This window comes from Chlamydomonas reinhardtii, chromosome 17 (assembly GCF_000002595.2).
Source record: "Chlamydomonas reinhardtii strain CC-503 cw92 mt+ chromosome 17, whole genome shotgun sequence".
Classification (NCBI taxonomy): domain Eukaryota; kingdom Viridiplantae; phylum Chlorophyta; class Chlorophyceae; order Chlamydomonadales; family Chlamydomonadaceae; genus Chlamydomonas; species Chlamydomonas reinhardtii.
In genome coordinates, this window is record NC_057020.1 from 6,231,014 (window position 1) to 6,250,323 (window position 19,310).

Here is a 19,310-nt window from a genome sequence, read left to right on the forward strand (position 1 = left end):
ATGCGCCCTGCTTGATATTTTTACTGCTGCACTGGCCACGTCCGGAGTCCCACGCTGGTGACCAGATTCTCATGCCTGATGCAGCTCTGGACAAAAGTTGAATATCCCTCTCCTGCACAGGGGCCACGCACGCGGGCTTCGGGCTTTCCCGAGTCATGCGTATCTTACCGACGACTTCGTTGGAGTAACCCGGCAGCCTTTTGGTTATGCCGAGGCAGCAACGAGCAAATTGTCGTGTCGGGAACGGACTAGGGCGGGTCAGGAGCTCAGAAAGTGCGCTCTAATGGCCAAAGCGCCAAAGTGCGCGCTGCCGAGTGCGCAGCTGTCAGCTGTGGCCTTCTCCGGAGCACCCCTTCTACGGGATAAATCGCGTCCAGGATTGAGAAGGACCGCCTGGGTGCATGCAGAGCTGGTTTCTGACAAGCGGGGATGCGAGCACTCCGCAAACCTCCGAGCCCAGAGCCCCAAGCCTCCTTCCCCTGCACCTCCTAGCCCCGAGCCAGGGGTGCCCCTGCCGCCACCCGAGCCTCCGTTTGGGACTTGCGCGACAGGCGAGGTCCTCGGTCGTCAGGATACGTGGCCTGCAACCTGGTGCAAGCTGGGAAACCGTTCAAGGTTGGGGAAGGGCGGGGGGGGGGGCTTGGGTGTTGACAGGCCACGGCCCTGCGACCCACGGACTTGCAGTGAGCTCCGCACGGCACACGCTAAGTTCGAACGAAAATCCCATGATGGATGCGGAGTAACAAAAACGATAGTCACGGGACAGGCCGACCCCCGAGCCCCTGTTGAGAGGCCGAGAGGGACAATCACGGATAATCTCGGGACTGGGGAAACCGCCCTGACCCTGGGAGCCGCCCGCCTTACAATGATGTACATGAGCGGATGAGCCCCAAGCACCGCTGTTTCTTGCAGTCTTCCCACATCTCCTCCATGTCTTGTTTTGGGGGCCACCAAGATCACCATTCCCGTGTAGGGCACTACCCCCGAGTGGGCGCCAGGGGAGGTCACTGCCTAAACTTGCCGGGTCACGTGCGCACACTGGCCGTTCTTACATCACCCTTGCCAGCGGACGGTCACTGACCGACCGACCTCCTCCGCATCGCGTACTGATGGTGGGGCATCAATGGCGCCATGCAATTGCCGTGTTCTCACACCAATCCTGACATGTCCTATACACCCGCATTCTCAATAACACATGCTGTGAGTGAGTGATCTCTGCACACCTTCTGCGCCGTCTCAGCTACGGCTTGAGCTCCGCACTGTGCCCGCACTGCTCCGTGCCATTCAGCCTGCCTCCTAGCTGCATGCAATCTACCGTAACTGCATTTATTTGATGCCCCCAGGTCTCTACTTGGCCTTCTTACCCTTGGCTGCGCCCGCCGCCCCAGCCGCCTCGCCGCCGGCCTTGCGCTTGGCGCCACCCTTGCCAGCACCCGACGGCTCCGGCAGCACCGGCTCCTCTTGCGGCTTGTCGCTCACCCACTCGGGCGCCTCGGCCAGCTATGCGACGGGTACGAGGGCGTGCAAAAGCGGTAAAGTCAACCACAGCACGAACAAGCGTAGCACGAGAGCGTCGGGACACAGGGCAAGTGCAGTGGCAACACAGCCACCCGGTGCAGTACGCACGGCGGACGTCAGACTGCATTGCCAACACGGACCTCGCATGTTCCCGTCCCTCAGCATGCACAGCACAGTACAGCGCAGCACAACACGGCGCCACCATGCCTCACCCGCGGGTGTGCGGGGTCCACCAGGAACATGGTGAAGCCGATGCCGCACGCCACCTGGTGCGTGTGGCCGCCCTCCAGCGGCTCGCACTGCAGAGAGGAGGGCAGCAGGGGTAGGAGGTGCAGGTGGACGTCGAGTAACAAGAGGGCAAGCCCCTAGCAACAGGTAAGAGGTGCAGTTGAGCAGGAGAGCAGTGCCGCGCAGACGAGTTGTACTTGAGACGCAAGGGGCTGGCGGGACCGTAATTGTTACTGCCCTGCGCCCGCCCTCCCGCTGTCACTCCCACACGCCCACCTTGGCGGGGTTGGCGCTGCTCTTCTTGTTTGGCCCGAAGCCCAGCTCGCCGTTGGTGGCTGCGCCCCAGGTGATGACCGCGTTGTCGGCCGCGGCGGCGAAGGTGCCGGGGCCACACGCGAAGGAGCGCACGTTCCACCCCACCAGGTCGTTCACCGGCACCGGGTACCTGAGGCGCGTGTTGGGTCGGGCGGGCGGGTTGGGAGGCAAGCGGGTGGTCTGTGCGTTGTGCGTCCAGTATGCAGTTGCCCTTGTCACTAACAGCACTGTCCGTCGTATGTGCGCTAGAAGTGATGTGTTTTATGCGACAGGTAACTCGGTCTGCGCTCCTGGTTCAAGCGGTCAGGGCAACGCCTCCATGCATCCTGCCCCTGCGACTCACATCTGGTTGTCTCCGTTGACCTTGAGCTTGCCCCAGCAGTGCACCTGGTTGGCCACGCCCGTGCAGAACGACGATGTGCCGCCCGCCGCCAGCTGCGATGGGGCGGTATGACAGCGTGATGAGACTTTGTAATGAGACATGTGATGAGGCATGTGATGAGCCATTTGACAGGACAGGATCACAAGATAGACCGCAGGGTGGTGGGCGAGCCATTGTCTTCATGAGCCTGGGATAGATGTGCAGCTTCGGCCCCTATCCGCCACGCCATGGCCAGATCCCGCCCCAACCCCCCTTTCCTTGCAAACTCACGATGGCATTGTGCGGCACCAGGTTGCGGCGCGTGAACACCTCGAGCTTGCGCGGCTTGTCCTCGTCCTGCTGGATCTGTGGGCGGAGTGGCGGTGGCAAAAGAACGGCGGGGGATGCAGGAGTGTGGTCTGTGCTATGAGACTGGCTGTTCCCAAAAGCTATATTACGTTGCATCCTGACCGCCACCACCCGCCGCTCTCCATGACCCCCCTACCTACAGGTGCTCGCAAGACAATAACCCTTCCGCAGCCTGGCCCCCGCCCCCATCACGCCACGCCTCCGCTGCACCCACCTTGTGCCCCAGTCGGCCGTAGCCGCCGTTGCCCCAGCTGTAGGCTGAGCCCTGGTCGTCGTAGGCCAGGCAGTGGTTGTGGCCGGCGGCAATGCGCAGCACCTTGACGTCATCCAGGCCCGCCACGCGGTGCGGCGTGGCAACCGCCTCGAACAGGATCTGGATCGAGGCTGCGATTGGCATCACAGAGCTCTGCTAAACGGCATTCCGGACGAACAAAGACGTCAGGGCGGTGTGCCGCCGCATCCCAGCGAGCTCCACTGAGAGAAATGCCCACGGCTTCTACCGTGATAATACCACGCTACCGACAGCCCAACGGCCTGTGTCACGGCTTTGAAGGCATTACTCACAGTCCTTGGCGTTGTAGGAGTGATCCACGCCGTCGCCCAGCACTCCGTACTGGCCGTTGCCGGCGGCCATGATCTGTTCGAGGTGTTTATTGGTTTCCATCTTAGGCAGGTCACGTCAAGCACCAGGAATAGGCATGTGAGGGACGACAGAGACAGGCAGCTATGGCTGAGAAGGCACGTAGAGGAACACGTGGGCAGCATTGCAAAGCATTACCCTAGGATGTCCGACTGGCAGCGCACACAACATCTGTCCCAGTACGCCCCGTGCTGTTTGCGACGCCCCCAGGAGTTGACCGACCATGCCGTCCACTGCGCCCTGGCGCACCTTGCCGTCGCACAGCCATAGGGTGAAGTCGATACCGCACGCCACCTGCTGGCAGTTCTCAATGATGCAACGTGTGGGGTTGAGCACAATGTCTGCGGAGAGAGCAAGGGAAGGCGGGAGCAGTGGCCGTTGGCGGACTGTCGTAAGGAGCAAAGCATTGTAAGAGCTAGACAGTCAGAAACTGTAAAAAAAAGCTTGCGCAAGGGACAAAATGCAGTGAGGTCCTTGACGCGACTGACACGAGCAGGAGACTACATAAGCTCGCTTGCAATGGGACCCGGCCGCCCTGATTCTCCTCCTCACACTCACCCTCCTTGAAGGGCGCCTTGGCCGCGCTGACACGCCCCGTACCGCATTGACCCTGCACCATAGACAGGCGCACGCACACAAGCCACGCGTGTCACCTCATGTTTGCCCCCAGCAGGGTGAATGAAGATGATGAAGATGCATGGTTGGCCCTTGTATACACAACGCCCGCTCGGTCAACTGCCACGTTATCCTGGTCATCCAACACACGCCACGAGCACACCCCTTGCCTCCTCTCACGTGCGCGTTGATGCCCCAGGCGTAGGCGCTGCCGTCCCGCGTGACGGCGGCGCTGTGGTTCTTGCCGCCCGAGGCTGTGGAACGGAGCAAGTAGGCGACAATGAAAGGGGGGCGTTGACTGCAAATTTACACACGGTACTACACATCTGATTGTTTACTGTGGTAGCTCAAGGCAATGATTGCTACGCCGCTACTACAATGAAACGCCGAAGCGCCCCGGCACCATCGCTCACCCCCGATGACAAAATGACCGGTCAGCGCTGCCACCTTGGTGGGCACGTTGCGCTGCGCGAAGTCGCCGTGTCCCAGCTGGCCACGCTGTTGGTGGCAAAGGCAGGGAATGACACCAGTGCTACTAAGCGTTGGGACCGCTGGATGTGGTCAGCGAAGCAGAGCTCCTGGCCTCAGCGCTAACCCAGGCTAAGCACAAGTAGGGCAGGCCGCGAGTCCTGCACGCGCCCGGCTCCAACTCCTCCTGGTTGGCGGGTGCAACCCTTGGTATTAAATGCATGTTGCCCCACTTTCGATAGCGCTAAAACCCTGTGATGACAACCCCCTGGGCGCCGGCGCACCTCGTTGCGGCCCCAGCTGTACAGGTTGCCCTCAGAGTCACCAGCGAAGCAATGGCAGGCGGCAGGGCCGGCGGCAATGAACATGATCTTCACATCCTGTATAGTGCAATTCGAGAGCGCAATTTCAAATAGGAGGGCCTGCGCGTGTGTGCGTGTGTGTGCTGTGGGCATGCCTTCCAGCAACAGGGAGAACTGCGCTTGCCAGCCGCGCTTTCTCAGTGCAACGGTCGCCTTGGCAGAAGACGCCTTGACTGCACTTCAGATTTTAACCATGCTAAATTACAGGCGTTACAGGTCTAGCATTAGGCTGAAGCACTCACATTGAAGGTCTTAAGGCGTGTAGGGCGCAGCAAGTTGGGGTACTGGCTCTCCTTGTCCAGGTCCTCCTTCCGGGTCTTGCCACCCGTACGGCCGAGCTGCATGTAGACAACGTTGAGCAAAGAATCAAAGCAACAAATGGACCACGTGTTGAGACCATCGCAGTACAAAGTGTACAATTGAGCCGGCAAGTGTCGTGCCGCCGGTGCTTTGAGGTTCCGTTATGAGGGGTGTCGCCGCAAGCCGCCGCCGCTGCGACCCCCCTTTCCATGGCTGCAGTTGCGCCGCAGTACTCCCTGGTACATGTCTCAAGCCGTACGAGTCTGAGCCCGCCCCAGAGACGCGTGCGGAGGCGAGCCGGCTGGTGCAGGCGCGGCCGCTGCTTCCGGCACGAGGCCGGCATACCACGGCAGCAGCAACCGGCCTTTCCACCTTGCTGAGGCAAGCCATTGTACTGATTCGACGTATCAACTGCAACGAAAGGGAAGCTTTCCCATGCTGGCTCCGGCACAACGATTCGCCGGCGATCGGGAGGTGGTCCCGGCCTCTATCAAGGCTGCCAAATTCCGGAAAGTAAGTTTCCGGAGGTAACGTTCTCGTGTAACTTCAACAGTTAGCATCCAAGCTACTTGCGGTTTTACTATTTGCTCAGGGTGGCCAAAAATGCGCGCGAGCTGCGCACGCACCTGGGCAAAGTCCGTGCCGCCGCAAAACAATAGCACGCCACCTTCCCATTTCGGCTCCTCAGGAGCTGCCGCGGCCATTTCTGCACGCGCAGGCTTTGCAAGCTAGTCTGGTAATGCTCCGACGACTCTGTTCAAAATTTTTACTAAAATTCCTATTCTGTTATATAAGAAAATTGACAGGAACAAAGGAACGAAAGGAACGACACACGAGGCTTGGCGGGATGGTCCAGGCAGGAGTTGAAGTCCACTGTGCCTCGCAGCCCTGCGCATGCTCTAAAATCTAAGCAGCTTCACACGTTCTAGAGGAGTGGCTTCGAAGCGTTCCAATGACAATGTCGAGACTGACCCGGCGGTTCTGTGCCTCTAGGTCCCTGCAGTTCTGGCCGCAGTTCATGTTGTAACTCGTGGGTCGCCCGCCCACCCCAGCAGCCTGTGAAGCGCAATTTCTACCAGTGTGGAACACTGGGTACGGATTCAAGGGTGGACTGACACAAATTGCGTGTCTGCTCCCCGCCCCGGCCTGCCGGAATTACCTGGAAGAGTGACACTCAAGGCGTGGCCGGGGAGCTCTTCGTTAGCCCAGGCTCCCGACGCTGTGAACGTGTATTGACTTCGCATACGCCGCGCCGCGCAGCTTTATCCCGCACTTCAGTCGCGGCCTTCCCTATTCCAACCCGCAGCGCTTCCTTATACACCGGCATGTTTGTCTCATACTTGCATTCGGCTCGCCCATCACTCAGCCTGTCAAGCCCTGCTGCAGGGGACACGCTTACAAATGCCCAACGTCTTGCTTTTGGGGCTGAGCCCGCTGCAGTTGCGGCGTGCATGTGCGCAGCGGAGGGGGCGAGCAAGGCCACGTGGAGGAGGACAGCGCGGCGTCAGCGCTCGTATCTTACGAAGGCAGGGGCGGCGTCAGTGGCCGAATTCCTTAAAATGGCTTCGTTTAGTTGACGAAACAGGCTGCCGCCGCTTCGTTCACCCCCAAAATTTTTCGACCCGCACGATGTCGACACCGACACGACACGCCCACTCCTCCCCTGCTTCCCGCCGACCCAACCTCACTCTCCCGCCAGGGGAACCCCTGTCCCCCGCCGTCAACACCCATAGATACAGCCCTTTGAGCCTTCTTACCATATGCCACGCAGGTTTCGGCCGTGGAGTAGCCGCTGGAACCCCCTGTCCTTGGCCATAAGTGGCCGAAATCCCAAGAATGTCTTCGTCTGTTTGCCGAAAGACCCCCCAAGATCCCGTGCATTTTGGCCGAAATTCCAAGTCAAGATAAAAAACATTTCGTCCGCCAGAGGCCTTTTTGGGCAAATTTCGTTCCGAACGAAGGAAGATACGAGCGCTGCGCGGCGTCGCCCAAGAAGCGGCGCCGGCGCGCAGGTTGAGGCCGGCCGGTGTCTTGTTAGGGTCTTTGCTGGCGAGCACAGCACCGCGCAGTATGTGGTAGGCCGCAGCAGTGAAGAGTGTTGTGGTTAGAAGATTTCCTACTGTTGGTTGTCATGTGCTGGCTGTGCTGTTGCTTGGCAGCGGGACATGGCTGGACCTTGGGCTGGACGCATGGCGGGCCGTGCCTGTACGGACCGACCCCGGCTATGTCGGGGATATGAGATAGACGCTTGCGGCCTCAGACTAGAGACGTGGCTTGGGCGCAGCCCAGCTTTCCCATGCGAGGGGAACCACATATCCTGTCGCCAGACAGCCAGGTACCGTGCATTCACGTAGCTTGGGATGCTTGCCCACGTGTACCGTACCGTATGCAAATCCAAATGCAACGGTCGTTTGTTGAAGTCAGCCTTAAAGCACGCTGCGAGGCAGTCTCCGATGGCTGCTCTGCGCTGGAGGGACGTCGCAGACACACACGTGCGTGTACGAGGGCGTACGTGATTTGTTCGCAATCATTACAGCACGGGACGCGCCGGTTACTTGCGCTCTCCTCAACTCACTCCACCGCACCACGGACATGCTTCCATTGCTTTGACGACACATGCCTGCCAGCTGCGTAAGTGCGACTGAAGGCTGACCTGCCAGAGCACCTCTCTCTGCACCCCTGTCACACCACCTACCGTACGCGACGATGACATACTTAAAGCGCCATACACACAGTGCCAAAACTGAATACAATCTTCAACAAACTCAGTCCAAACAGCAACAACACTGAGGTGCGCAAGGCGAGGGACACCCTCACCTAGTATTGCACATACGCCTCCATCCTACTAACAGACCCGGCATGAATGCACGATGGGCTGCCGGTATCCCCACAAGCGGAAACAAACGTGCAAAAATGGTTATCAATCCTATCCATGACCAGCTCCTGTGATCCTCAGATCCTGTCCGGACCACGCCAACATGCGGGCCGTGCGTGCTACCTGAGTCGCACTCTCTGTATCCCAACCCCTGCGGACAACCCAAAAGTGCCCGGTCATCTTCACGTCTAAGGGACATATGGTATCACGTGTACCAGTATGCTTTCCCGACAATGCTAACTGCATAACCATGCACGTGTCACTTAGGATAATGATCACAAGAAGAGCCGGGTGACAATCAACCGTGCCGATACCGCGTGGTTCAGCCTGGCCACCTGCGCGCTAGGCAGGCCCAGCATGATCTGGCCTAACCTTGCCTGTGTCACACAGCGTTCCTGCAGCTGGACCTACCCCTAGCTTGCATAATAGCACCCGTTCGAGTCTGTATCACTATCGATTGCAGTGCGCATTTACGCCACATTGCATACCTTTGTGGACATTCCTTCACCTCTACCTGATGCCTCTACCGCAACTACTCAGTCGATTTGGTCGCATGGCATGCCGTGCAAAACACCGTATTTAGGATCACACCGCAAACGCCCAGTCTTCAAGGAGTTCCAGCCAACCCGTAAGGGCCAGTTGTTGGCTGGGCGGTTGAGGTCGTAAACCGCAATGCCCAATGAATAGGGCTCCCCCAAGGCATGCCTTTTACGCGCCATCCGGTTCCTAATGTAGTCCTGCAAGCAAAACAGCCTGTCACGATGTAAGAATGGCGCTGACAAGCGTGGAATCCCATATCAACGCTTCAGGCTCAGCCGTCCAGGTGCTGCCGGTCAATACGACCCAGCCGCGCACGCACGCAGACCACTGTCTCCTGCACACGCTTTTGCATCTTGTGGGCAAAATCTGTGTGGCGCGCGACCAACTGTCATCTACAGCTCTGACACACCAAGGATCCCGCAATACCGTACACACGTGCAGATGCTGCGGGTCAATACGACCCAAACGCGCACGCTTAAGTGCACTACACATACGTGCAGGGTCACGTAGCCCCTGTGCGCCAACAGTTTTGTATTCCTTCTCCCTGACGTACTAGACAGCAGCGCAAGCATCACTCGTTATAGGTAGGCTTCCAATCATATGGTATCGCCATTGGGCATCCAAAACGCAGCGCGCGTGCATCAGCTACGCAATGTTGCGCTGCCGCCATGCCCCATCACGCACGGGTAAGACAGGCCACAAAAGTGCGGCTGTCCTCAGGAAACACCACAAGCCGCGTCCCGTAGAAACCTTTACTTATCGCGTCCATCACTCCGTCAGCACCCTCTGTGCGGTAGCGGCGCCGTCGCCACAGCGCCTGCGCGCGCCTGTCGCGCCGCCTCCGCGGCCACGCCGGCCTGCAAGGCCGCCGCCTCAGCGGCCCGGATGTCATCGAACCAGGGGTGCGCCAGCGCCCGAGCCGCGGATACGCGGTGACGGGGGTTGGGCGCCAGCATGCGGCTCAGCAGGTCCAGAGCCTGCGGGTCAGCCGCCAGCCGGGGCACAAGCTGCAAGGCAGGCAGAAATGGCACCCAACGAACAGCGACGTCAGCACCGCGACGGGAGGGCTGCGCATGCAGCATCACGAGGACCGGAGCTTCAGACATGGCATCCGCAAGCCCGCCCCACCGCTCACCTGATTCAGCGGCTGCGGCTGGTATGCCCTCGAACCCATGCCGGTCGCGCCCAGCATCTGTTCCAGCTCAGGCCAAGCCTTGGCGCTAGGGGTCCCCAGCTTGGCGAAGATGTCGTCCAGCTGCCCCAGCTCCGAGTCCGACACGAACAGCGGTGAACCGGTATTGGCCATCTCGGCAAGCACGCAGCCCGCGCTCCACACGTCCACGGTGGGGCTGTAGCTCTTGCAGCCCAGCAGCAGCTCCGGCGGCCGGTAGAAGAGCGTCACCACCTGTTCGAGCGCCGGAGAGCATAGCAAAGTCAACGCTGGGGGCAAGTGAGCGACCGCTTCCATCGATATTCCCCAGCCCAGCGTGCTTGCTTGACTGGCAGCAATGCCACATGCGGCCAGAGAGGCACGACCCGGGCGGGGCCCCGCTCAGGCCTAACACGGCCTTTGCTCCGCCAGGTTTCCGAATTCTGAGCTGCGACCTTATCTTTCATGATGAGGGGTCGTTCACCAAGGCACTCCGCACTGAAATGACAAGGTCCAGCACCCCCCGTGCACCCCTATGAGTCCGCGCACTCACCCAGTCGGTGTACGCCTGCTCGTCGGGCAGGTACGAGCGCGCCAGGCCAAAGTCCGCAATCTTGATCTGCACCCGGCCCGCTGCAGTGGCCGGAGCCGTGTCCTCTGGGGCCGTTGTGGCGGCTGCCGCCGCTGATGCTACATCGGAGGGCGCGGGCCCCATGAGGATGTTTTGCGGCTTGATGTCTGCATGGGCACGGAGCGCGGGTGATGGCCCCTGTCAGTTGGTCAAAACATGCACACTCCATCCAACCAAACCGTCCACTCAAGATACCCCCTCACCTCGGTGCATGATGCCGTTCATGTGCGCATGCTTCAGCCCGCTCAGTAGCTGGTACATGATCGACTGCAAAGCAGGCGGCACAGCAATCAAGAGTGGATGGGTGTACAAAAGCGAATGCAAAGTTCATGGGTAACTTCTCCGCGCGTTCGCACGCGTTCGCATGCGAAACGCACCACTGCCTTTCCGCTCATGCATTCCCTGTCCGCGCCGTTCGTCCCGAGCTTAAAAAGTAAATATGCAAGTAGACAAGCAATATACCCTTCTCACGTACGCGCACCTTGGCTGTGCTCATGCTCAGCGCGTGCGGCCGGTGCTGCATAAAGGCGTGCAGGTCACAGTGGAGCAGCTCGACCACCAAGTAGCAGCTCTGCTTGCGGCCGGTACCGGAGCCAGCGGTACCTTGCCGCAGCGGCGGCGGTCCGACAGGCGACATGATGACGTCCCGCAGGCCCACGATGTTGGGGTGCCGCAGCTCCTTGAGCATGGTGATTTCGCGGAGTGTGGAAGCCGCCAACCCGTACTCTGTCATGTCCGCGGCTTTGATCGCTGCGGGCGAGCAACAAGAGGAGGTTCAGGTTTGAGGCGTTCTTGCAAATGGGCTGATAGGAGGGCGAGGTAAAGTACATTGCAGGCCTGGTCCGGTGTGTGTGTGATGGGACAGGGTGATAGCGCACGGGAATAGCAGTACAGCACACTCGACACCGTTGGTACGCCTTCAGAGGGCCCTATCTTCCAATGACGGAGTGGGCTGGGTCTTCAAGCACAATTCACGCACCCAGCAGCTCGTGCGTCTCGCGGTGGTAGGCCTTGAACACGGCCCCGTAGGCGCCCGCGCCGATCTGGCCCATCTTCACGTACAGGTACTTGTGCAGCGCTGTCGTGAGCGCCAGCAGGTCAATTACGGGCTCAGTAAAGCCCAGCTGTGGTCCCGAAAAGCCGAAGCGCGCCAGTAGGCTGTGCAGCTCCTGTGGAGTGTGGGGTTGCAAAGGACGGCCGGCGGGTGAGGGACGTGGTTCAAGGCCTGCGGCGCCGTCATGCAGGGTGCAGCGCAGCGACGGCTGATGAGTATAAACATGACTTTAGAGTCCGTTGGGCTAGGCGAAATTGCAGAACCAGCTATGTGCACGAAGGGCCTCAAAGTGCGAACGATGGGTCAGGCCGACTTCACGAGTTGTCGTGCGCGTCGGCTAGATCATTACAATGATACTACGTGTTCATAGGATATCAAAAAGTAGTGACCCCAGTGGCCTGGGAAGAAAGTTCCCGTTGGGAAGAAGAGCGGGCGCCTGCAGGAAACACCCGCTTACCGCGTCCACGCCTCTTTGTAAAAGCCATGGAAGTATGTGAGTGTTCACCCATGCTGCTTCCGCGCACGCCAGGCTGCATTTGCGCAGGTTTCCGACCAGCGTGGCAATGTTTGTATTCGTGGCCAGGTCTGTGCTCCGCCCGCTTGTTGACGTGGTGCCAGCATTCCTTAGAGAACCTGACAGCTCCATAGCTGGAGCTAGGCACGTCGCAGCGGCCATTTGCCTGAAAACGACAAGAGTGGCTCCCTGCGGTCTCAGGACGTGCTTGTCTCGTTCAGTGACGGTGTGTGTCAATCCGCTGTAGTATTGTATTATATTAACAAGACGGTTTTGGAGGAACGCAACCGCGAGGGTTAACGGGCTGATTCCCCGTGGGGTGCACTTTGCCGATGATTGTGGTGGGAACAAGTGAGAAGAAGTTCGACGGTTGCCCATGTGCCGTCTACAGCATACATTTATAAAGCACAACCTCTACCTTTGTGGCCGGGGAGGAGGGTCTGCCAGGCTACTTGGCTCGAGCCGGCACGTTGTTAAGAGAAGCTAGTTGTGGCAACCGTATACGGTAGTCACCTCGCCGCCTGCATTTGGGGAGACTCTGCCGCCAGGCCAGGCCTGCTTGCATCGTCCAGGGGTAGGCCGCCGCCGCTGGCGCGAAGGGCCCTAAAAACGTTCTCGCCCATGGCAGCATCCAGGGGCCCAAAAAATGCCTAGTTTTTAGCGTTTGGGGGGGCTCCGCCTCCCAACCCCCCCCCCGGAAAGGGATAGTTGGCGAGATTCGGGGACCGTATGCAGCCCCACGCGGCGAGAATGCACCCCCATTGCCCAATCTTTCTCGCCCGAGGGCCTACATTGGGGCCTGCTTCTTGCCGCTCCCCGATGATGCAAGCCCTGCGCCAGGCACGCGACTGCTTGTCATATATGCCTTGGCAATGTCTAGAAATGTGAAGGAGGAAGCAGGTGATAGAGGTCAGAGGTTAGGATTGGGTGTGCAGGCGTGATGTTTCAGTCCATCTGGCAGTCCGCCACTACAGCGACTACGACGCAACCCCTGATCTTGTTACCTAGCCGTGCAGTATGACCCTTTCGCGGCACACAAGTGCCTAAGCGTGATAGCTGTAACCGCATGGATCGCACATAGGACCCCCCCATGACTACGGCCCATCTCAGTCGCCAACCTTCAAATGAATACCGACTCTCAAGAAAGGTACCAACACGCACACCAGCTCCGATCCTCTCGCTCCACTATTCGGGCCCTGGACTATATACGCGCGTGGCCGTCTCCCAACACGATGCGCTTGGGCAGAGCCTTGCACACCTAGTCTACTGCGGTACGATAGCTTCATCAAAATTGCACCGCGCCCGAATGCTTTAGCCCAGGGTGTTGGCGTTGGGAGCGGCCAGGCGCTTGGGTGAGGCCAGGTATTCCTTGATGCCGGGCTGCGAGGCGATGTGGTCGTGGAACACAACCAGCTCGGGGTACTGCGGGGGAGAGCGAGGGGCACAGGGATGGGGGGCACGGGACCCCATGCGAGGTTTGGCACAGCGCTTCAACGGCCAGGAAGTCGGCCACTTCGAGTGCAACGTAGGCACGCGGCTGGACCCTGTGCGATAACTTCGGACGTCTGCACGTCCCCACCGCTCCATCCAGCTTTCTCCGCTTCCCCACCTCCTTCTTGATGGCGTCCTCGAAGATGCGCAGGTGCAGGTCCAGGATCTCCCACAGGCACAGGTCGGCGATGGTCAGACCGGCGCCCACCGTGTGCTTGCCGCCGTTCTTGGCCAGAAAGTTGGCTAGGTACACCATGTGCGCGCCGCCTGCGACGAGGGTGCGATGGGCGGTTGCTTGGGGTGCATTTGGCGACCTTGTGTGCTACATGGCTACTGCTTACTCAGGCGGTTGCCCCACTAGTCCCCCACCGTTGCGGCCCTCGCTGGTGGTCTTGTCGAAGTAGGTCTTCCAGTACAAGTCCTTGGCGGCCTCCTCCTGGGAGCAGCAACAGGACAGGGTACTTGTGAGCTCGGGAACGCAATTTCACGTCAGCACGAGCGATGATTGAGTCACTGTGTATCCGTAGACTACTGTCCAACATCTATACGACAACACGTTGCCCCGAGCGCCTCCCTGCCAACGCATTTCCAAAACCCCTTTATGCCAGCCATGCTGCACCTCCAAGCCCCTGCGCTACTCACCAGCTTGTCATTGTAGATCTGTTGACCAGCGCAGTAAGCACGCGTTGTACATTGAAAGCACACAGTGGGAGCGTTAGGAGCAATCTATGTGTGACAGCGACAGCCCCACCACGCCTCTGGACGTCCCGCGTGCCCGCAGCAGCCCCGCCGTTAAGGCAGCATGTGGCCCATGCACATACGTGGCCTTGACGCCATGTACTCAACGTGCTCACGTGGACTCCCACCCGCAAGTCCGCACGCGCCCGCAACTGCACCACGCCACGTAGGCCTGATCCCGGCATCCCGCCCGGCCCGACTTGCTGCCACGCCGCACTCCTTTGGCAGCTGCAACCAATCAGGTCGTGTCTCCAGCCCGCCTTACTCACCAGGTTGACGTATCTGCGCGACAGACAGGCAGCAACGGTGGTTATACCAGGCACGCCAACGTACGGTGACACGGGGGCAGGCACGTGTGCCGTATGTGCGCATAAGGTCAAAGGCAGTGTGCATAAGGTCGAAGGCACTCTTAACACGGACAACTTACTTGACACGCAGGGACTCCACGCCCTCCTGCAAATGTGATGAAGGCGGCCAGCAAGGGCATTTATCAGCGGTCACAAGGCGATATGTTTCAGGGTCGCCATCACTGCTACACGAGAATAACGCAGTGCCCATGCCTGATGGCCTGAGCGGTCCTTCCGCCATGCCCTGCGGCCTCTGCCACCCCGGAGCCACTATGCGTACAAGAACACGCAAGACTCTGGACCATCGGCCGTCGCATGAACCCCTGACTACCGCAGCGCAGCCCCGAGGCAAAGCTCCTCACGGCCCACCGCCCCACCATGATCTCATCCACAGCCACCATCTCCGTCTCATCCTTGCCCTGCAGCTTGTACTTGCGGGCAAGGTAGCTGTGGCATGTGAAGCAGGATTCAGAGAGTGGTGCGTCAGTGGACCGGAGAAGGCAGAGGGGGGTTGATCCGACACCGACAGCGACGGCGAAGGTGGGGAATTAAAGGTGGAAGGTGGAAGGTGGCGGTGGAAGGTGGTACGTATCCGGCATCCTGGGGCCCGCCTATGCCCCCACTAACTGTCACATCGGAGAGTCCCGGACAAGTCGCGTCGCACGTTGTAGGCTTCGGTGCAGATGATGCCGCGCCCCTTACAAGAAGCGGTTAAAGACACTCTCCACGTATGTGTTGGGCAGTGTTGGATGACTGGCAGACAGGACAGTTACGACAGCCGTGGACCACGGTGGCACGCTGGAGCTTGCAAAGGTAGCACTATGGGGAGCCCTCCTGAGAAGGGGGGAGGGCTGGGACTGCTGGTGGAGGGCGCGGGCGCGGTGTTCCACGATGACGACATTCTGGGGAGCCGAGGGCCCTCCCCACGAGGAGGGAGCCCCGGTACATGCGGTTCTCCCCAGAGGAGAGGCGCTCCGGTCCATGGGGAACCCCCCCATACCTCGGTCATGCCGTGCCTTTTGCTGCCTAGCAAGGGTGGCGCCGGAGTGGCATGCATGGAGAACGAACTGCGGGGCCCCTCATCACCATAGACTTTGCCCCAAACTCTGGCATTCAGTTGGTGGGGGACTGAACACGTTGCTGACACGCCTTAACCCCATCACGCCGCCATGACGCCAACCCCGCGCGCACTACGTGCATCTGCGGCCGGCACTGCGCCCGATCCTGCCCCATACCCAAGCCGGGCGGCCCGCGGTTCGCTCTGGCCACACGCACCGGGCGATGGTGTTGGACTGCACGATGTTCAAATCGCCATCCACAAGCCTGCATTTGCAATTAGGCATGTCAGCGCCGCAAGGAGAAGATCGCTAAAGTTTTAGAAGCAGATTGCAAAGTAACCAGGCTTACCTGGGGCACTGTCGAATTGACATGGGTAATGTAGACGCGTGCAGAGCACAGAAACCGGGTAAGCGTGTGCGCGTCAGCGACCCTTGGATGTTGCTGTTTTGCGGGTCCCAGCTGGTGAAAAGGCCCCTACTCACCTGTCCGAACGGGTACTTCTCCCGATCGCTTTTCTGCTCTTGGTAGTTTACGTCCACCACGTCAAAGTCGTCTCCACCCGCAACAATGGCCAGCCGCAACACCTTTTGGAAGGGGAGTACGCAATATTAGATTTACTTCCAGAAGCATATCCTCTCGCTCTCGCGGAGACAATTATACTTCAACGCCGCACCTCGGCGCGGCCCCGAATAGGGAAGTAGTGGATTACTGGGCGCGACATTTTGATATGGTAACTGTATTGTGCGGAGAGACGGTGCCCGGTGCAGGTGCAAGGTTGTCGGCAAGGGGGAACGCCATCCCGCCGTGCCGAACCCCCCCCCTTAACCCCCCCTGGGTTGGCTGGAAGTTTCCTGAGGCGCATCCCTCACTCCGCTTCTCCAGCTTGGTACACTTGGCTGCGCGCTTGTCCGGGTCGGCCTGAAGCCGCTGCATACGCTCCCAAGCCTTCTTGTCATCGGCTGCGCGCTTGTCCGTATTGGGCATTATTTGTTGATTAATGGTCAAGAAACTGAAACATATGTCCCCATCGCGCGCATGCGTGGCCATGCGCCACGGCATTCTGCCTGGCACTCTCCACTTCCGCTCCAGATCCCTTGCCCTTTCGCACGCGCTCGCAACCAATCGCTACGCCAAACAACCAATGCGAATCTACCGTCACGCATGGCTAGCCACTGCCTTCCACGCCGAACCAGTGGTACATCCGCTGGCAACGCCTGAAGCCCAGCCCCTCAAACAGGGCCACCGAGGCAGTGTTCTCCATTACGATGAACCTGTACAGGTTAAGCAGGTAGGCGTGGTGAGGTGCACGGGTGGGGTGAGGTGGATTTGTTAGGCAACATTGATCAAGACGCATGATACGGGAAGATGCAACCGGGGATGCTGGAGTTGTGGATGCCGGTATTCAAACGTGTTGAATACGGGAGGCCAGCAGGCGGACACCGGATAATCCAACAAAGGTCGGGTCCTCAAAAGGAAGAGCACAATCTGGTGCGCGTTCCTACCCCGCTCCGGGTGCCTCTCTCCGGCACTCACGCGAAAGCCTCAACCTGGCTGACGCCGGCGATGTGGGTCAGTACCTCGTCCGAGCTCGCAACCACCGTTGCTTGGCTGCCAGCTGCAGCTCCAGACGGCTTGGCAGGTCGTGCCTCGTGCTGCTGCTGCGCCTGGCCCGGTTCTTGCGCATGCACCCCCTCCTGCTGAGCCGCCGCCGCCGCCTGCTGTTCCGGGCCGTCGCCGCCCAGCAGCCGCCGCACCATCTCCGCCAGCGCCAGCCGCATGAGGCCGCGCCGGCGGTGGCCGGGCAGCGTATGGGCCATACCCACCGAGCCGTCACCGTACTGCAGGATCCAGGCCACCGCGTCCGATTCCTTTAACGGCAAGGGCGCCTCTGCTGCCAACGCAGGCGACCCAGCCCCACTGCCCGGCGACGCTGCACCGCAGGACTCGGCCCCAGCCGCGCCAAGGCCGCCGCTGCCACCGCCGTCGCCACCGCCCCCAACCGCCGCCGCCGCTGCTGCTTCTGCTGCATCTTCTGCCGTTTCCATGTCCCGCCGCAGCCTCACACACACGGTGTGGCGGTGCTCGATCAGCAGCTGTACAAGGGCCAGGCTGTGCGCGCTGCGGTACGTCCACATGCTGTCCACCAGCCGCGCATCCGGTCCAGCCCGAGCCGCTGCTGCGGCTGCAGCGGATCCCACATCGCCAGGCGTCCCAGCTGCCGGTCCCACTGACGTCACGCCTGGGGACGCGGCGTGTGCCGCCTGCAGCCCGCCCGGCCGCAGCGTGTCTAGCTTGTACGGAAGGCCCTGGGCCTGCGTGTTGCAGCGGGGGAGGCATACCGTACAGTAACGCAAATGGGGCGTGCGCGGAAATAAGCAAGGACCAGCGGGCGATGGGCTGAGATCTTTGGCTATTCTCTTGGGCTGTGCTCTTCCACCCCCGCCAAACCGCTCCAATTGCGCACCGCCAAATGAGCGCAAGAGCCCCAACCACCGCCGCATCGCACCTGCAGGCTCCGGAGGAGCTCCTGCCCACGCTGCAGCTCAGCCGCATCCAGCGATGACCGCAGAGCGTACCTGTATGCCAGTACAATTTGGGGCACTCGGGGGCGGAGGCTGCAAGAGCATCCCGCGTCCGCCCGTTCGCCCATTCTCCCACCCACCAAAGAGCCGGAGAACAGGCAACCAAGCTTTCTATGGCTGCCAAGGAAGCCTCCCTTGTGAGCCCTGCCGCCTCACCGGTAGCATGGCTCGTCCCACAGTTTGCCGTATCCAGCCTCACGCAGCACGGCCAGCATTGCCTCGGCTCCGTGCTGGGGAACTGCAGAGAACGCCAGGCGCCCAGGCCCAGGCGGCATTGGTAGCGCTAGGATGGCACGCATGGCGTCACCGAACAAGCACGCCTGGGGCCACTCGGCATCGTCCGTGGAGACCTAAAAGGCCAGAGGGTGAGAACAAACGCACGTCAGATGCTAGGGGGCACGCCTTCAGGCAGTGAGAGGGCGGTTGCAGTCATGGTGGCAGCAAGCGGTTAGCGAACTTGCATAGCGTGTCTGCCGCCCACCTCATCTGCTCCGCCTCCACGCAGCGCTTCAACAAATACCGAGTAACTGCTGAGGCCTGGACTCAAGCTCCGGATGACAACGACTTTCGGCCGAGACTGCGAGCAGTCAGCGAACTCTTGTCCGTCGGCAACGTTCTTTTCGCTACAGCTGACATAAACCAATTTCTTGATGAAATCATTATACAGCATGGAGCTGCATCGCGTAGGGTCGTTTACGTGCTGGACGTTGCGTGACAGCTCGTGGAAGCGCGGTGGCGGGACCGGACACAGCGATAGAGGCACATGCATCTGCATGTGCGCCTTGGCTGCACAATTCATGATACGGCGGGGATGGTCTGCGCGGCGTCCAGAGAGGTGCGCTCTTAGCGGTGCCCGGGCCTGGCGCCCGACGTCGCATTGGTTTACTCGTTGGTTTATTTGTCAAGATGTACTTGATAGAATCATGTAAATTGTTCTGCGCTGTGCTTTGCTCCGTGGAGGGTGCAGGCGCAGGAGGAGGGGCTGGGCACCAGGCCAGAGCACGGGCGAATGTGCCGTGGCGATCGTGCGTGGCGATGGCGACACGGCAACGGGGGCGCGAGTGCGGCGTGCAGCGACCGGGTTCGTATGGCGAAGGATCCCAGGCGCCGCGCCATGCATGAGCCGGGACCCGCGGGCCAACACATACATCTG

The 19,310-nt window shown here is 60.3% G+C and overlaps 4 protein-coding genes across 4 annotated transcripts; all 4 read right to left on the bottom strand.

Moving 5' to 3' along the window:
* Positions 1 to 848: 848 nt before the first annotated feature.
* On the bottom strand, positions 849 to 5,952 carry CHLRE_17g742200v5 (uncharacterized protein). The gene is made up of 14 exons (XM_001701073.2): positions 5,803 to 5,952; positions 5,119 to 5,214; positions 4,799 to 4,894; positions 4,460 to 4,544; positions 4,227 to 4,300; positions 3,990 to 4,041; positions 3,681 to 3,772; positions 3,356 to 3,428; positions 3,006 to 3,175; positions 2,714 to 2,788; positions 2,405 to 2,496; positions 2,023 to 2,191; positions 1,731 to 1,817; positions 849 to 1,500 (listed from the first exon to the last, which is right to left on the bottom strand). Exons 1-14 carry the CDS (start codon positions 5,878 to 5,880, stop codon positions 1,348 to 1,350), a joined length of 1,392 nt encoding a protein of 463 aa, XP_001701125.1. The 5' UTR covers positions 5,881 to 5,952; the 3' UTR covers positions 849 to 1,347.
* Positions 5,953 to 7,694: 1,742 nt separating this feature from the next.
* On the bottom strand, positions 7,695 to 12,201 carry CHLRE_17g742250v5 (uncharacterized protein). Its single transcript, XM_043072670.1, has 7 exons — positions 11,884 to 12,201; positions 11,352 to 11,541; positions 10,854 to 11,122; positions 10,576 to 10,639; positions 10,295 to 10,479; positions 9,727 to 9,996; positions 7,695 to 9,598 (listed from the first exon to the last, which is right to left on the bottom strand). Exons 1-7 carry the CDS (start codon positions 12,070 to 12,072, stop codon positions 9,368 to 9,370), a joined length of 1,398 nt encoding a protein of 465 aa, XP_042915129.1. The 5' UTR covers positions 12,073 to 12,201; the 3' UTR covers positions 7,695 to 9,367.
* Positions 12,202 to 12,844: 643 nt separating this feature from the next.
* Positions 12,845 to 16,321, bottom strand: CHLRE_17g742300v5 (uncharacterized protein). The gene is made up of 11 exons (XM_043072671.1): positions 16,249 to 16,321; positions 16,058 to 16,159; positions 15,924 to 15,931; positions 15,792 to 15,839; positions 14,894 to 14,963; positions 14,597 to 14,622; positions 14,439 to 14,451; positions 14,074 to 14,091; positions 13,801 to 13,867; positions 13,550 to 13,698; positions 12,845 to 13,362 (listed from the first exon to the last, which is right to left on the bottom strand). Exons 1-11 carry the CDS (start codon positions 16,294 to 16,296, stop codon positions 13,252 to 13,254), a joined length of 660 nt encoding a protein of 219 aa, XP_042915130.1. The 5' UTR covers positions 16,297 to 16,321; the 3' UTR covers positions 12,845 to 13,251.
* A 235-nt stretch (positions 16,322 to 16,556) lies between these two features.
* Positions 16,557 to 19,071, bottom strand: CHLRE_17g742350v5 (uncharacterized protein). Its single transcript, XM_043072672.1, has 5 exons — positions 18,639 to 19,071; positions 18,314 to 18,507; positions 18,082 to 18,151; positions 17,109 to 17,887; positions 16,557 to 16,846 (listed from the first exon to the last, which is right to left on the bottom strand). Exons 1-5 carry the CDS (start codon positions 18,825 to 18,827, stop codon positions 16,741 to 16,743), a joined length of 1,338 nt encoding a protein of 445 aa, XP_042915131.1. The 5' UTR covers positions 18,828 to 19,071; the 3' UTR covers positions 16,557 to 16,740.
* Between the last annotated feature and the right edge of the window lie 239 nt (positions 19,072 to 19,310).

What these genes read in the sequence shown, in the direction of transcription:
- CHLRE_17g742300v5 (XM_043072671.1), bottom strand. Translation starts at nt 16,296, where the DNA reads ATGTCGCGCCCAGTAATCCACTACTTCCCTATTCGGGGCCGCGCCGAG. An exon ending in TGGCTGTGGATGAGATCATG is followed by an intron (nt 14,623 to 14,893) that starts GTGGGGCGGTGG and finishes TCACATTTGCAG; the next exon opens with GAGGGCGTGGAGTCCCTGCG. An exon ending in AGGACGCCATCAAGAAGGAG is followed by an intron (nt 13,363 to 13,549) that starts GTGGGGAAGCGG and finishes TCTCCCCCGCAG; the next exon opens with TACCCCGAGCTGGTTGTGTT.
- CHLRE_17g742200v5 (XM_001701073.2), bottom strand. Translation starts at nt 5,880, where the DNA reads ATGGCCGCGGCAGCTCCTGAGGAGCCGAAATGGGAAGGTGGCGTGCTA. An exon ending in GCGGCACGGACTTTGCCCAG is followed by an intron (nt 5,215 to 5,802) that starts GTGCGTGCGCAG and finishes GTCTACATGCAG; the next exon opens with CTCGGCCGTACGGGTGGCAA. An exon ending in ACGGCCGACTGGGGCACAAG is followed by an intron (nt 2,789 to 3,005) that starts GTGGGTGCAGCG and finishes CTCCGCCCACAG; the next exon opens with ATCCAGCAGGACGAGGACAA.
- CHLRE_17g742350v5 (XM_043072672.1), bottom strand. Translation starts at nt 18,827, where the DNA reads ATGCTGTATAATGATTTCATCAAGAAATTGGTTTATGTCAGCTGTAGC. An exon ending in GTGGAGGCGGAGCAGATGAG is followed by an intron (nt 18,508 to 18,638) that starts GTGGGCGGCAGA and finishes CTGGCCTTTTAG; the next exon opens with GTCTCCACGGACGATGCCGA. An exon ending in AGCCAGGTTGAGGCTTTCGC is followed by an intron (nt 16,847 to 17,108) that starts GTGAGTGCCGGA and finishes TAACCTGTACAG; the next exon opens with GTTCATCGTAATGGAGAACA.
- CHLRE_17g742250v5 (XM_043072670.1), bottom strand. Translation starts at nt 12,072, where the DNA reads ATGGAGCTGTCAGGTTCTCTAAGGAATGCTGGCACCACGTCAACAAGC. An exon ending in CGAGACGCACGAGCTGCTGG is followed by an intron (nt 11,123 to 11,351) that starts GTGCGTGAATTG and finishes GCTCGCCCGCAG; the next exon opens with CGATCAAAGCCGCGGACATG. An exon ending in AGCCGCAGCCGCTGAATCAG is followed by an intron (nt 9,599 to 9,726) that starts GTGAGCGGTGGG and finishes CCTGCCTTGCAG; the next exon opens with CTTGTGCCCCGGCTGGCGGC.